The sequence below is a fragment of the Gymnogyps californianus genome, chromosome 3 (genome assembly GCF_018139145.2).
Source record: "Gymnogyps californianus isolate 813 chromosome 3, ASM1813914v2, whole genome shotgun sequence".
Classification (NCBI taxonomy): domain Eukaryota; kingdom Metazoa; phylum Chordata; class Aves; order Accipitriformes; family Cathartidae; genus Gymnogyps; species Gymnogyps californianus.
Window position 1 is genome coordinate 45,384,215 of NC_059473.1, and position 17,667 is coordinate 45,401,881.

Sequence of the window (17,667 nt, forward strand, 5' to 3'; positions counted from 1 at the left end):
GTGTACATTGTGGTTGGTACCCCGTGCAGATAAACTGTCCATAGGCCAGTCTCCAGTGGGAAATGAGGTATGCGAAGTTGGTGTTAAAACCTCATGCTTTTGCAATGAAGGGAGACCAGCTTTGCAACTCAAGAAATCTTTCACATTCTCAATCTCTAGTAGTGGTGGGAAATGGTGAAAAAAGTGAGCTGAATCCTATGACAGATTCTAATTTATGACTTACAAGGTGGGAAAGCTGCAATTCCGTAGCACTGTCAACCTGCATAAGCACCACATTTATTTTTATTAACATTATTGCCTGTTTGCTTAAATCCATGCTTGTTTCACTTTAATAATTCAGGCTTGATAGAGACTATTGCATCCTATTTCAGTACAGAATAACAACTCATTTTTCAAGTTAATGTCTAGAAATATTTATTAACATGCTGTGGATGTCAGACTTCAGGGATGAATTGATAAATAGGGATGAAAAATTCAAAGGAGTAAGGAGTGTTTTCGTTTTGCTTTTTCCCCCCAGTCAGAGCATGACCAAATATCACCTAGTAATTTTTACATATGAAAATATATGCTGGTCTGTCAAGCAAATTCAGTTTCTATATTTGCCATGCTTCAGTGTGAATGTACATTGCTGATTGGCATTGTGTATGTATCATTCAGTAACATAATTTTAATGTTTTACTAACGCTGTGTGCCATTAACGATATTGGCCTGTAATAATATGTTCTCATAGTTTGCAACAAACAGAGTGGAATTAAAAGAGTTCACAAAGATATAGTCTTCAGTTTTATATTAAATGTAAAATACTGACTTAATTATCATCTTTTTTGTGTTATACTTGGTTTTTTAATATAATGGCACAACAACTATTACTGCATGTCATATTTATAATTGGATAATACGTTGATCTGACTGCCTGCAGGTTCAGAATAGTGTAATAATTTCAGCTCTAGTACCTACATTTTTGGTAGACACAATGTTTCAGTAATATTTCTTGCTCAGTTTTTGTAGGGTTCACATTTATTAAGTTTTTCTATTCTCAAATGTTTGACTAGCTGTGGGTTTTTTCTTTAAAAGGTTCATTTTTTAAAAAAATTTGGACTGTTTAATATTTTGATGATAAATTAATTGGTCCATTTCTTATGGAATATAGAATGTAGAATGTTGTGGTGGGTTGACCTGTCTGGCAGGTAAGCCCCCACCCACTTGCTTGCTCACTCATCCCCCAACAGGGTGGAGGAGAAAATCAGAAGGGCAAAAGCAAGAAAAACTTGTGAGTTGAGATTAAGACAGTTCAATAAGTGAAGGGAAGAAAGGAAAAAAACAAACACCCCACCCCCCAAAAAACCCCACAAAACTAACACCAAAAAAACAACCCACCACCACAACAATCAACCAACCAACAAAAAACACCCACAAAAACAAATGATGCAAAGGCAATCACTTGCCACCTCCCATCAGCGGACGGACGCCCAGCCACCATCTGAGCAACAGCTACCATGGAAAAACTCCCCCCACTCCAGTTTTACTGCAGAGCATGATGTTACATGGTATGGAATATGTCTTTAGTCAATTTGAGTCAGCTGTCCTGGCTGCGTCCCCTCCCAAACTCTTGCCCACCCCTAGCATACTCCCCAGGGTGAGATGGGGGCTGTGAGAAACAGAGAAAGCCCTGATGCTGTGCAAGCACTGTTCAACAATAGCTAAAACATTAGTGTATTATCAACACTGTTTTGATCACATATAGAAAACACAGCACTATATGGGCTGCTATGAAGAAAATTAACTCCATCCAAGCCAGACCCAGTGCAAATGTGAAGAACATGTGGATATATTAACTACAAACTCTTTTCTGTCCTTCTTTAATGAATTTTTAATGGCATGCAATTCTAAATCCCAAGATCAAGAAATAAGAAAATTAGAGGAAACTTTACCAATTCAACACTATATAATTTGTTTAGTATATGTTTTAAAACATACCAATCTACTAGAAATGAGGAATTAAAATATTATTATTGGAACATTAATGTTCTCATTTGTAATGTTCAGACTTTAATTATGGATTATGTTATGGATAAATTGGACTACGTTTGCATTTAATGTCCTTATACCTGTAAAGAGAGAAATGAAGGTGAAAGAAATTGAGGAAAAGTTGCAATTTTGTATCTACAGAGGAATAGTGCTGTTTCACTTTTGTTTGGTAAAAGGTGCTTTTCTGCAAAAAGCAGAAGTGTTTAATAACTGAAAAAAAAGTTTAGGCAATTTTTCTCAAACTTTGTGAAGTAAAACTAATATTCAGAAAGGAATGAGGTGCAAAAATGTCAACCCAGATATAATTTTTTTTTCACTAAAGTTGTCAGCAGAGTAATGTTTGTAGTAGCAACCATTATGTAAATTTAATCACAGTGGGCCTTAGTAGGTGTTCAGTAAAGCATCTGTTGAGTTAGAAGATTTCAGCTTGCTTCGTGTAAGGGACTAAAATTCAGAAGAAAAACTTGCTAGCTCATTTCCAAAGTCAAGGTGCTAAATCAAAAGTATTCAACTAAGTAAGAAGTTGTATTAGGAAAGCATTGATTTAAGGGTAAGGAATCTGCCTTTCTGTAATAAGTATTTAAAGGGACTGTTTTGTGCAATATCTGTTCAAGATAAGTTGACTTTATTTAATATCTAATTGCAAAAGGAGTCAGGGAGTAGGGATGCTGAGATCAGTGTAGTTTAGGCATATATTTGTATTTCACAATATAATTTATTTCGTCCTTCTATCTCTTCAAAACTCTGTCTTTCTAAAATGCCATGGAAAAGTTATAATGGAATTATATTTTCAACAGAGATTTTAAAATAGAGGAGTCCAAAAATGTTTGCTTTTTTTAGCAACATTTAAGTAAGAAACTTCAGTGGAAATTATACTCCCTATTTCTTATATAACTGTAATTTATATTATATCATATTATATTAATAAATGAAGTTAATTTTATTATTGTACAAACATAACTGATGAAGCCAGTTGTAATATGAATGTGTTCAAAATTATACACACACATAGATATTTTCAGATTTAGGGCTGCAGATACAGTATGGTTACAGTTGAATTTTACACTTAAGTGTATGCTTATATACTTTTAACCGGAGAGCTAACATGGCCTATTTAAAACAAAACAAAACCTCAAAACCTTAAACAGTGTGTGGAGGAGAGTGCTGGAGAATATTTATTGGTGTAGATAATATAAAATTATATATAAAAAAAATGAGTGAACGTGGAAAAAGAGAAGAAAATTTGATAGTTGTCTTGACTCAATAGGGTGTTCCCAACCTCCTGCTTTAAAGTTAATTGTACTTACTTAAATAATCCATACATATTAAAGAAGGTGAATAAAAAGGATTCATTTGTGACTACAGAGTAAAACTCATCTAATTTGCTGTAAACATTCTGAAATACTAACCCTATTAATAAACTTCCTAAATAAAAGAAATAAAAATAATAAGTCATATCATATACAAAATGTATTTTAATAATTTTAAGAGATCTGAAAATTCCCATTAAAATTATTTGACATTGTACTACAATGTATTATGTACGTATTTTACGTTTTAAAAATGTCTGATCTGCAATATGTGTGTTAGTGTCAGATTTGAAGTAGCATTGTCGGTTTATTTTTGGTAAAGTATGGGATTAGTCACTTGTCCTTATTAACATTTTAAGTAATGAAAATATATATTATATAAAACTATACTCAAGTAGCTAAGTGTTTGTTCTTTTTTTCATGAAATGCCAATATATTCAAAATTAGATCATTTAGGCCTCATAGACAGCAAACTCTTTGGGCAATTTCTTGCAGGACCCTTCTATGTCATAATATGAAACTAAAGAGTAGATCTTTAGCTGATGCAAACTGTTTTTGTTCTATTGAAAAAAGTTTTAAATTGCATTAGTAGATTTAAATCATAGCATGCAGAGTGGTGTCCTAAAAAGTAGTATGAATGTTCTATTTTACTGACCTTCTTGCGATTAAATTCGTTTGCAGCTGATTCAACAGGAACTCATTCCCTCTATACTACCTATAAAGATTATGAGTTAATGTTTCATGTATCAACAATGCTTCCATACATGCCCAGTAACAGGCAACAGGTATGTTTTTTAACTTTTCACTGTAATTTTACATTATAGATGTTTGACATTGAGGTTTTTTTTTTTAAAGTAACACTGATTTAAAACTGAATTGTTTTATATGAAGTATGACTCAATTGTATTTTTTTTTCTTGAAATATTATAAGGTATTAGAAATCTCATAGGATTTTTATACTATATAATTCAGGAACTTATCCTATCTCCCCCATTTCAGGATATTATTAAAAGGTAATGTTGCCTGTGGTGAATGAGTTATTTTCAGTTTGGACTGGATTTGCATCTTATGTATGTTTTAAACATTGAATGGAATGAAGCTTGACAATAGTCTTATGGTTAAAATATAAATGTAATAAGATTTTTAAAACAATTTTCCTTAATCCTTATATTGCAGATCTTTAAATGTTTATTAATGTGTCAGCTTAGTAATAAATGCTTAACTGTATCCTTCAAGGTGTCTGCTTGTGAAGACAGAAAACTGCAGTGAACTTATTTTATTTCTGGAGAATTCCCTTTGCTTATGTAATAATTCAGAATATCTTTAAAGCATTAAGGATGGCTAAAAAATAGCACAGCATCCAAAGTGTGCGGTGCACCAGTAAGGTTACTCTGTCTTGCCTGTCTCAGATATTTCTTGCGACTGAATTAAAAAGTACAAGCACATTTGGTATAATATATCAACATTAACACTTAAAAAAAAAAGCAGTAGAATTGCTCATAGGTCAGGCTGATGATAGTTCATAACTTTCTGTGCTACTACTTTGCATTTTTCTAGGTCTGCAGAAATAATGTTGGATTTATTTAGTTAGTTTTAGAATATTCTCTCATTGCCATGCAAGATATAAAGATTTCAGTCATTTTGGAGGGTTGTCATGAAATAAAGATGCTATCTCACTTTCTTTTTGAACAGCATACAAAAGATGGTTACTGATTGTTAAACCATATGTGAGTTGCATCTTTCATGTCTACCCTATCAATAGGTCTTGTGGGAAGAAAAAGAGATGTGTCAAGGCAGCAAGAAAAAGATAAAAGAAAACAATTAAAATTCTTGAGAAAGGATAAATGAAAATCAAAATGGAAGAAAATATATAATGTATTTATGTATTTTAAATAGTCAGTGCATAATGTTCTGAACTGTTTGAAGAACTGTTTCAAGTGAACAGTTAAGACAACTGCAAATTTTACTCCATTACACTTAGGATTTAGATGTGGTTTAAAGAAACTAAATTAGGAATCAAAAGACACAAACTCTTCACCACATGAATAATACGAACGTTTAGATGACTCACATCTTATAATGTGTGGCTTTCAGAAGACAGAACGTTCAGCTGTATCACACATTCAGCTATGCCAATAGCTAGTAATCAAGGTATCGGATCATCATCACTGATTTGAGATTGCTCCGCTTCTCTAAACTTTCCCTTACACCTTATTACAATACAGGATTATTTTAGTAAACACACTAGGAGTTGTTCTGTCTGTAATTGGTCATAGCAATCTTTGACTGGAAAGCACATGTAAATAGGGAAAACTATACACTATTAAGAAGATATAATACACTGAATGAGCTTGCCTTAAAAGGAAAAAATTAATATTTTCATAGCTAATCACAGGCACTGACAGTAAATATGGCCTTACTTGGAGTTTATTATTTTTGTTGTCTTTCATGACTTTCCCTTGTTTGTGAGAACAGGATATCCTCTTGCTGCAATCCGCTAACTTTCATAATTGTTTGCTGTTTGTCAGCTTCGCTGCTGTGTTGCTCAGCCACCCCCTTTTACTGTCCTTTCACTTCTTCCTGTGCCTTCCTTTCATTCTCATAGTTTCCTTATGTGTCTTTCTTTATAGTCAGGTGCCGATTCTTGTGTATAGCAAAATCTTCCAATTTTAACTCCATGGTTTTCCCCAGCAACAGGCACTCCTTTCCACAGTGTTTTAGTAAGCTCTCATCATTGTCACTTTAACAGATTCAATATTTAGTAAAGCACCATGTTGTTATTCATGGCTTTTTTGGGATCAAAATAATGTGGCAGTTCTCCAAGTTCAAGTAGTATGCCTATCTGAAGACCCACCACATTATTTTTTTTAGGTGCTGGGATCTAGCAGTATTTTCACAGCATGGACACTGTCTTAATGAAATATGACAAGTGCACCCAAATGACCAGAATTTAGCCAGCCTTAATGTGCAAAAGGGATCTGTAATTGTTGTTTAATTTTCTTCTATTACTGTTTAGTTCCAAAATACATACTGAAGTGTGAAATGTATCAACAGTGTTATTTCTCACAAGCCAGGACAATATTCGATTAGGTCTTTTTGCTTGGGACATTTTAGATGCTGAAGACCACAGATGCGGTTGCATCAGTTGTGCTCAAGACAGAGAGAGACTTACAGGTGCTGTGGAATATGAATGTTGTTTGTCTCTTCAGGGTTTGGCTCACTAACTCTACATACCCAAGTAAGGGGAAGTTAGACCCCATGGTAATTTTCCTTTTAGGTTATATTAGCAATGAAGACCCCCATTCAATAGTTATTTTTTATTACCATATTGTATATGTACTGGCAATGAGATTATTGCATCCTATCCCTATGTCCCTTGTTTGGTAATGACTGGGCAAGGTATTGAGTCACTCTTCATCATCTAGGACTAAGACCTTCAAAGAGCAAGCACTGAGCGTTGCTTACATTCCAAATACCTGTGAGCCAAAAACAGGCCACACCAGAATTGTTTGTTGCTTCTTCCAGGACATAACTACGCCCTGCTTGGTCCCTGATCAGGACATCCCTCTAGTTTTAGAGCCAGCAGGAGATCCAAAGAGCAAGGTAATTTTCACTTTGGCTGCAACATAGGCTGGGAACTTTCAAGTCAGCTGCTCCTTCCCTAGGACAGAAAAGACTACCAGCCCTGGTGTGGCCAGTTTCTTTTCCTTCACTGGCCTTTTCTTCAAATCATAGTTCAAGGCTTTCCCCTTTAAACTTTACCTTTGCAACGTCCCTTTCCAAATCATTTCCTTGCAAGTTTCCCATTCACACGTTTGCAGTCTGCTTGTGTACACATGGTCAGACCTGATTAATCCAAATCAGTTCAAATAATCAGTTTTCACCTGGTTTAATGAAAACTTAAAAATGAAACAGATATGCAATAATGAAATAAACTTGTTGAATTTAAGCTATTGTTAAAATGGTTGGGATAACAAGACAGTGGTTATACCAAACTCGGTTTAACCAGATCTGATGAAATATCCTTTGATGTTCGTTTCTGGTTTCAGTACTGATTAGGAACATGAATTGAAAATAAAATTTTTGAAACCACTTATTTTAGAAATGTACTAAAATAACTTTGAAGATTTTCTTATTTGACTCAACATTTCATCATTTAATTGAATGAAGAATATATTTCACTGCTATTTCAACAAGAATTCCTTGTTGTTTCGCAGTTTGACTAGGCAATAAAAATTCCACAGAAGTGGGTAGATCTTTATGGCTGGGCATAACCTGTAAATACGCTAAGTTTTAAGACAGTACTTTTCTTCAGAGATGCATATCTGAAAATTAAGAATTGAGTAGTTAATCTCAAAATTAATATAGTAACTATTATTTGGTATAAAAAATTTTAATCTAATGGATTCTGCTTTTCTAACATTTTTCTTACTGGACTCCCCTTTGTGTGTCTTGTATTCTTACATAAAACTTCACTGATTTCCTTTTGGTTGCCTACTGTACTTGATTAGGTTCATTTTCAAATTCTACCGTGCCAATTTAGACTGATACTAGAATGACGTCAAAGTGTGTTTGATGTCTCCTTACTGTAAGTAATCCTCTGTAACCTGTGAACCCTGTTGAGAGTTCCTGTTGTGCTCTGCATTGGCATGAGACTTTTTAGAGTATGTTAGAAAGGCAGATTAAAAAAAAAAAATAATAATACAACCCCCAGAACCCCCAAACCTGAGCAGACCTCAAAATGGGAGAGGAAGGGGAAACTGAGAATCTGAAAAAAAACCTAGGAGGTAAAAGTTGGGTGGAAAATCTAGGTTATAGAATGGAAACTAGAAAAGGGTTTCTTATAAGTCTTTTTGCTTCGTTCCGGTTTCCTTCAATTCCTTTTTCATTTTCAGTATGCTATCCTTATCTCACATTTTCCAGGGAAGTATGTGTTCCCTCCTTCTTCTCCCTTCAATACTTTATTCTTTTCCTATTCCTTTATCCTATCCAGAGCACTTCTTTCCATCTTCCAGTTTACTTCTTTCCCCTTTCCAAGTTCTTTGCATTATGATACTCTGTGCACAGCCACAGCTGTGCTTTGCCTTTGCATTGTGTTGAAGTTCACTGACCACTTATGCATGACAGTTATTTATAACAGTGTTACACTGATTTTATTTTAAAATGTTGAAGAAGTCACTAAGATCTCTGCAAGCTTGGTAAGGTTCTTAAAAATTATGACCTGACTTCCTATTTTTGTGCCTCTTAGAGGTTTAAGCTCTTGAAAAATAGTTTAGGGATAGGATATGGGAACTGCCATAATTTTGAAAAAACTATTTTTGCTAGTAAAATTTCAAACATTTTTAAAACTTACCTCTTATTAAGTGACTGCTATTCTTGCTTAAGCAACCTATGATGGCAAGCAGAACCTCCTAAAGAGGTCTACAAAAGCAGAAAATATTCTTGAAAACAGTGATTGTCTTGAGAAATAAATATAACTTTAAACAGGATGTTACTTTCTAATTTTTGTAATTTTGCTCTGCGGAAACATGTAGGCATAGGCATGAACCACTATAGCAAGAAACAGTAATTGGGCTGTTATATAACAAAGGCAGAAATGAATCACCTTGTACCTCATAACTGGAAGGTTTCTTACAAATTTAACTGCGGTGGAAATTCCAACCTGTGAGATAATAATAACCTCTAAACATGAACTTGTTCTTCACTACTATGATCTAATTGTATGGTTCACTAGCTCAGCAAATTAAACTATACCTGACACACTTAGTTCTGTGATCGGTTCCACATAGTGTACTTCTACTGTAATTCATATGCAACAGGATGTATATCTTAAATTGCTCAAATAGCCAGTTATTTTGATTTTAGTCTTAAAAACCTGAAAACTTGACTGAGCCACATGACTTACACCAAATATCATTTTCTGTTCTTATATCTGTTTTAAAGTTTCATCAGAAGTCTTATTTCTTTAATCTGCATTTGGGTTTTTGATTGTGTTTAAAATAATATAGATACACTGAGTTCTTCAAAATTGTGGCTTTGGCCCTTCTTACTACCTTTAGAATACCATCCTTTGTGTTACTTTAGGAAATATAATGAAATATACTTACGGGTCTTAGGCTTTAGCATGTGCAACTTTGCTTTTTTTGTTGGTAGCTGAAATACTGACTTTTAATGGAACTGAGAAAATACAAGCAAATACTCTTTTATTAGAAAGATTAAGTTCTGTAAAATCAACTCGATAGAGAAATTTTTACTTGTTCTGTCATAAAGTTTTCAAATAAATTTATTCTTGTATCCTTTTTAGTTACACATGAACTAAGGGAAAGCTTCAAGTGTCTGTATGCTGTTAGTTGACAATGCAAGGTCTTTGGCTGACTTTGGGTGGATATTTAAAATGTAGCACATGCTAGATTACTTTTTTCCATCTGGTAATATACATGGATGTTTTATAAGCAAAGGTGTTTAAGAAAGAAGTGTAAAAAAATTGGAGAGGTACAATATACTTCCATGAGGAAAGTGAACATCATTTTACTGTGTTGTTTTGTTGGGATTTTTTTTGGGGGGGGAGAGAGAGGTGGTCCCTTATTGCTGGACATGTTTTGTAGTTTTTGTTAGGTTTTAGCCTGTAACAATGATTTAGTACCTTAAATTATTCCTTAAATATATTTTGATCATAAAAGCTACCAATTACAAGAATAAGTTTTTAATTAATAGCTATTGTTTCTCCATGAGTCTCAGCTCTGTTCCTCAAGTATGCAGTTGTTAAAAGTTGTGATAAGTATTCATGATAATCTATTTTTTAAAAAAGTTAAGATCATAATATTAAGGACAACGTTTAATAAAAATGCAACATGGAAAAGGAAGGTTTATTGAGAAAGAAAAGCAATATTATGTTTTTCGTAAAGAAGCAAATATTACACTGTAAAGAGGGAACTGATGTACAGTTCTCTGGACAGTGAGAAATGTCAAGTGATGTAACTTCTTTTATTACTAAAGTGATGCACCAAACTAAGAGAAATATATTTTTTTCTCATAGAATAAAAGAGAAATGAGCCGCAACTATGCAGAACTAGTGTGGGGATGCGAGAGAACTCACTAGTATTTTTGTGAACTTAGCCCAATTTCCTTTCCCTATCTTTTTGTAGTTCAGTCTGATATCCTTTATCTGTAGATATCCAGGATATGATTAATTAAAATTTATTTCTGAAAAATTAAGCTTCATTTATTTTGGTTTGGTTTTTTTGTTTTGCTAAAATGAAGAAATTGTGATTATTTTTTTTATAACTAATTTTTCAATGCATGTTTCTTGTCTAGCTGCTAAGGAAAAGGCATATAGGAAATGACATAGTTACCATTGTCTTCCAAGAGCCAGGAGCACTTCCTTTTACTCCAAAAAATATTCGTTCCCACTTTCAACATGTATTTGTCATAGTCAAAGTACATAATCCTTGCACTGAGAATGTGTGCTATAGGTGAGTAGAGCCTTATAACTACTTAAGTTTGCTGTTAAGACTACAATGGAACTGCCTCTTCTAACAGTTTTCTATTTCCTAGAGATATTATGTATACAATTTTAAAATTTCTGCTACATTTTCTGTGAGTTTGAAAGCCAAGTGTCTCCCCTGCACATATCTAGAGTTATGGGGCAGAGTTTGTAGACTTAAATGGGTACATGCAGAACTCTGTGTTGCTGATTTATGGGCACAAAATGGGGATATAATAAGTTAGTGAAAATAAGATTTGCAGAGACAGCAATAGAAATTAATTTAGAATTTGTATTGCATGTTTCCTTTTTCAAAGAAAGTGATTTAAAATAAAGTATTTTAGAAAGCTGTTAACCTGTATAAATCCCTGAGTATGACAATATGACACTGGGATGAGTCATGGCCTTTGAGCACATGAATGAGGACTTTTGGGGAGTATAAAAACATCTCAAATTTCAGATGACCTTAACTCTCACATTTAAGTTACTGCATCATGAATTCTAGCAAGGTAACCAGAGTGGAAGCATAGTTCTGAACTGATTGGGAATTGTGCAAATAATGATAAGGACTTGAAGCATAATGGTGCAGATTTAGCACGTATAAATGTTATTTATTCATTGTTTAGAATGAAATTAAAGTACATCATGAGGTCTGGTCATATTGCTGTCTTTTAGAACTTAAGCTATCTTTTAGAACTTGATTTTGTTTCAGTAGCTCTTTTGTGTTTAATAATAAATGACATTTCATAAGTTACATTTTTCTTATTACTGAATGATGTCTGTCTGTCTGTCATCCCAAATGTGACTGCATTTCAGTCAAACTAGTAGTAGTTGTACGTAGTTTGCACAGTACTTTGAAATCCTTTTTCAGTTGAAATACATTATGTAGATATCAGTTGTAGGTATAATTGTATAAATGAGAAAATATTCCTATTTCTTTTACATCTTGCCATGAACTGTCCATATTAAGAATTTCAGGTATTTTGAAATCTTATGAACATAAAGTGGGCAACTTAAACAGGTGCAGAATGCTCCCATTATAGACACTTTTGACAGCAATACTTTTTCTTTGTCTTCACACTTCATTGTAGCAAAATGTCTGAGGATTAAAATGAATTCTGTTTCTATTTATGTATTTCTTAGTTTTAAGATCATGCAACTGAGCGACAGCTGAAAATGATAGACTTCAGAAAAAAAAAATTTAAAAATACTTCTGTCATTTATGGCTTACAAAACATTTTTATATTTATTCCATTAAAGAAAGGACAGTGACACCCTAAGAAGTCATCCTTGATTTTTTTTTTTAGTAGAGAGACATCCATAATGTCTTTTATATATTTAAAAGAAAAAAGCCATTTTAAAACAGATAACCCAATCAGTTTTCTTTGATGTGTCTAAAATGTCTGAAAATTGACATGTCAAAGCTAAACCCAACTGTGTAAGTGGACTGCACAGATCACAGTTCTGCTTATCATTTGAAGTTTTTTTCAGGAATTAACCATTGTATTTTTTTCTTTCTGTTTCTAGTGTTGGTGTTTCACGATCAAAAGATGTACCTCCGTTCGGTCCACCCATTCCCAAAGGAGTAACTTTCCCCAAATCAGCAGTCTTTAGGGACTTCCTTTTAGCCAAAGTTATTAATGCTGAAAATGCGGCACATAAGTCAGAAAAATTTCGAGCCATGGCCACAAGGACACGTCAAGAATACTTGAAAGATCTGGCAGAAAATTTTGTTACCACAGCTACAGTGGATACTTCAGCGAAGTTTAGCTTTATTACTTTAGGGGCAAAAAAAAAGGAAAAAGTGAAACCAAGGAAAGATGCACATCTATTCAGTGTTGGAGCAATTATGTGGAATGTGATTGCACGAGATTTTGGCCAATCTGCTGACATTGAATGTCTCCTGGGAATCTCCAATGAGTTTATCATGTTGATTGAAAAGGAATCAAAAAATGTTGTGTTTAACTGCTCCTGCAGAGATGTTATTGGATGGACGTCTGGATTAATGAGCATCAAAATATTTTATGAAAGAGGAGAATGTATTCTTCTGTCTGCAGCAGATAATTGTACTGACGACATCAGAGAAATTGTTCAAAGACTTGAAGTAAGTACAGTTTCTAAACTGGAATTCCAAATTTTTTATGAAGAGTTACTTGTCTACATTTCCTTTGAGATATAATTAAAAATGTCCTGTGTTTATACTTCAGGAGTGTTTTCAGTCTTCAGAGAGCATTACAAACAGTAATCCTCACAAGAGCACATGAGATAAGTGTTATCAACCCATTTTCAGGGATGAGGAATCTGATACCAATAATCTGATAGACTTGCCCAAGGCCATGGATGGTTTCACTGTTGAAATCAGGATTGAAAGCCTAAGCTTTTGTCTTCTCTTGCTGTAGCCTTGTTCTCAAATCACACCTTTGTAGGTGGAAATATACCTTAATTTAAAAATATACAAAATCTTAATGTGTAAAATATACTCACTTGGACTTTTTATAATAACCTATGTGAATATTAGCAAAAAAAATTGTATAAGTGATTCTGCTGATTTGTTCCTCTATACTGAGCAACTGCAGGAAGAAAACTAGACCAATTAATGCCAGTTTTTACATCTGACTGGATAAAGTTTTTCAGACGCTTGATGATCCTGTTAGCACAACTGTCCTGTAACTATTTCAGTCAGTACGAATGAACTGACAGGAATTCCAAGGTAAAAGTGCTGATGCATCTACTTCATTGGTTACACTTCGCCCTTTGATCGTAATTTAAGTGATCTAGATGGTCTCAGTTTTGTTTATATTAGAAAGCCCAGTACTGAAAAGAAATCATCACGCTTACCATTTTCACACTGGAACAGGTGGATTGCAGGTGATGTTTTAGGGCCTCTGTAGTTCTGCAGTCACGTTTAGCATTGCTCAATATCATGCTCTAAATAATAACCTTTTTCTTCCAAAGTACAATTAATCTTTGAATAGATGAATGTCTTTAAACTCTTCTTGCCACTGTTATTATCCTTTCCTTAGACAGATATTTCCCTTCTGAAAAATAGTGTACATGTAGTTCACTCCTATTAAGTATTGCTAAATGAACAGTATAAATTGCTTAACACGGATGGAAAACAAGATGCAAAGTTCTAGTGAAAACTTCTGCTGTCATCAGTGATGACAATTTCTTTTGCTGTTTTTCACTTCTTCAGTTTTACAAAACATGGAAATATCCCAGTTGCTGAGGACAGATCTTTAAAATTCAGTAATTAAAAACACAAAATGAAAGGGTTATCTATATTTACTTGAATACGTCCTCTTTTTTATGGTCAGATTTTGGGTTAAATAATGACAAATTGGCTTTAAGCCTCAAAAATTTAGCATCTGTTGCTGCCAAGTTAACCCGAATATTAGCTTCAAGTATCTATTCCAATGAACTCTGGCTGCCTTCTCTTTCACTGCCACCTATCCAACTTTCACATTGCTTAAAAGAATTAGCTGTCATTACTTGTTTTAAAACTTTTTTCATCCCTGTTTCTTACCTCATATTTTTGTCCTTTTTCTGTACTTCTTCCTCTCTTTTGAGAGCTACATATTAATGTTATTCCCTAGTTGTGTTATGATGTTGAATGCTTTCTAAACAGTCCTTATATACGTTTTGATATAGAAGCTCAGAGGTGACCATTACAACCACTAAAAAGTATTTAAAACTCTGATTCCACACTTCATATGCATCCTTTAAAAACCTTTTAAGTGACTCAGAACACAGTTAAGGTCAACAACCACGTGCCAGCAGATGCTAAAGATGAAAGCTCAAACTGTGACATAATATCAAACTTCAGTGACCAGATGATTAACCCTTTTCAGTCACTAGTAAAAGCATTTCTTAAAACCAGTGAGCAAAATGTTGCAGTTACTAAACGAGATTGTCAAAGGAATAACTACATTTTATTACCTGGATTTAAATCATGCAGATGAATGGGAAACCTATCTGAATATTCAGATAAAGCAAAGATGTGAAAAGGTGAGACTGTTTTTGGTTTGAACCAAAAGAATCAGTTCAGGACAAAAAAAGAGCTGGGATTTGTCAATCTAGAGGCAGATCTGTATTTGTGGGGGAGAATATCTAGTGATATAAAGTTGAAAGAGCAGCAAAAGCAAACCATAGACTAACTTGGCAGGCTGTGTTTAAAGGCAGAAAAAGCAGTGGTTCTGAGCTTTAGGATAACAGAGAATGGCAGAGTGACATAAGATTAAAGGAAAACCCTGAATGGATCTTTAGACAAGAATCTGAGTAGATAAAATTTGCTTAGAAGCCTGTATACTAAAAAAACCTCTTCACCTTCTTTATGGGACTTAGAGGATCTCTGTCTTTTAATTTCATCTGGATTAAGTGCATTCAGAGAAGCCAGCTCTTAGTTCATGCACGGCCACATGTTCAGTGAAACGGCAACCAAATAAGCAGAATGGCCTATTTTGAAGCAGAGCAGCACTACGTTTTATGTGACATTACTATGTAACATGCAGTGTCACCTTTTAGGGGATATACTTGTGGAGGACTTGATCTCCTAAAATCCTTTCCATTGGGAATAGATGAATCTTTGGCAGGAATGTTTATCTTCCTTCTCTTTTAACCTTTGAATATTTTAACTAACTTGAGGAAGAGATCTTGAGTGCTTTGAGTTGGGGAAATCGATATACTTTGGCTGGTGCATTCATTCTGCAGTATTCTATAGTTGTGACATAATGATAAAGAGGTGTTTGCCCCCCCAAAGAATATTGTGTAGTTTCATAAGGATAAAATTCCATCCCTCAGCTGGGCTCCTGACTCTAATAGCATGATCTTCTTTTCACTGCGTGACTAAATATTGTATATATTTTAGAAACTTGTGACAGAAGTGTAGGGAAACTAATGAAGAGCTGAAAAGTTCATTTTCACTTATGTAGTTCATAAATTATGAAAGTCTTGTTGAAAATCAGTCGTGACTGAAGATGAAGTTCAGAGCTGGAAAAAAAAGGGTTAAAGCTTAGTGCTTTCAGCATGCCGTATATCTCTAATGCTATATGCGCAGTTATAAACACAACAAAGTTCTGTTTAAAATTGAAAGCTTCTAAAAGATACCAAAACCTCAGAGCTGAATAATGACAAAGGAAATAGCTGCTTTGTTTGATAGGAAGACCCAGAACATGATTTTGTAAACAAAACTTCCAGAGTACATTTTGGACATCTCAAGAATGACTTTCACATTTTAACTTTGAAGCCTGCATCTTCAGAAATAACTGGAAGGTTTATGAAGTCAAAGTGCTACAGTTTAAGTAGCCTAAATTTGCCAGGCAGTGATTCTCAGAATATCAGATCCTTGCAAGATCTTTCTCCAATGTTTCACAGCTCAATGAAGATTAGCCCTTAATGAATGAGGGCTAACTGTATTTCATTACCTTGAGTTTATCGCAGGTTAAAAGCATGAGCATGGACCATCTCGCTCAGATCAGCAAACTTACAATAACTCATGGTTTTGTGACACTTTGTTCTTGTGTGCAAGTTCTAATTTTTTCTGCTGAGTGACAGATATCCATATAGAAATATTCTATAAAGGCAATAGTGCTTTAAAACTTACTAAGGTGCCGAAAACCATGGCTTTCAGTCGCTGACCAAGTTGCAGGCATAAGTTACACAAACACTCCAAAGTTTTTCCAGTCAGCCATTGGATTGGGAAGGGAGTAGAAGTTAGGCCTCTCATCCATGACTCCATAACAGACTTGGACAAAAGATTTGTCTAAACAGGAAGTGTAAAAAGGAAGCTACGAAAGTAACTTACATTTTAATATTTGCTATGTGTTAAGTTCCTTTGTCGATGATGGAGACGTACTTTCATAATAGTTGGGAAGGAGGCAGTCCCATCTGTTCCCTGCCTGCTGCCCCTTTGGAACAATATTTTAAAAAGCACCCTGTTTTTCAGCTGTATCATATCTCTGATCTGTCTGCATGGCTGCACAAGTGCTAATGCAATACAAGGAACAGCGTAGTGGTAATAGGGTCTTAGATGAGTTTAAACCTCCCATGAAACTGCACCTAGTCAGCTGCCTCTGACTCAGGTAGTGAAAGGAGTGGTTTTGTGACAGCTTTACCCAGCCACAGTGCCAACATCTCACTAGCTGCACAGTCCCACTCCCTCGCCATGCAGCCCTGAATTAGGTTGGGTCATGCTTCTGTGGGAAGCACACAATAAACTAGTGAGCTAGGCTGCCCAGATTCTGGCTCAAGTAGACAGTGGAGGGGGAGAATGACTCTTCCAAAATAGCCTCCTGAATTAAGCTCAAGCTATAAAACTTTGCAAAGACCTATCCTATACAACTGATTATACAGAACACTAGCCTCCTAACTTAAACACCTTAAATTAGATGCCTAAAGTTGAGTAATGTGTGTATCTTTGTAACGCATGCTAAAAGCAACCATAAACAGCGTGAACACCTTTGTGGAACAAGGTGCGCTGTGGAACTGCTCTTAATGCAGTGTGACCTTGGGAAGATCCCTTGATCTGTATCATAACATAGGCATCTTTAAAGGGCAAATATTTGCCTTGCTGGAGTGTTATAAAGCACAGTGAGATCTTTAAATGATAAGTATTATGAACAAAGATTTTTGTTAATGTTGTTTCACAGTGGTTAAGTTTTTGTTCTAGTTGTACTAATGGAGCTAAAATACATACTGGTTTTGTGACACTGACAGAAGGGAATGTTAGGGTAACTTTCAAACTTACCTTGTAATGTGGACTAGAATTTGGTCTTCTGAGTCTAGTGCAGTATCCCAGCATACACGCTATTGTATGATTATTTTTTACTGGGCAAAACTGTTGAGGAC

At 34.6% G+C, this 17,667-nt stretch overlaps 1 protein-coding gene across 2 annotated transcripts in view; it reads left to right on the forward strand.

Annotated features, from left to right (window-relative positions):
• The window catches only part of SIPA1L2 (signal induced proliferation associated 1 like 2), a 120,510-nt gene that overhangs the window by 51,231 nt on the left and 51,612 nt on the right, over positions 1-17,667 (forward strand). For both annotated transcript variants that reach the window (XM_050893896.1, XM_050893898.1), the window contains exons 6-8: positions 4,020-4,123; positions 10,653-10,810; positions 12,349-12,925. In XM_050893896.1, the coding sequence (XP_050749853.1) occupies positions 4,020-4,123; positions 10,653-10,810; positions 12,349-12,925 (839 nt within the window). The remainder of the gene's footprint in view (positions 1-4,019; positions 4,124-10,652; positions 10,811-12,348; positions 12,926-17,667) is intronic.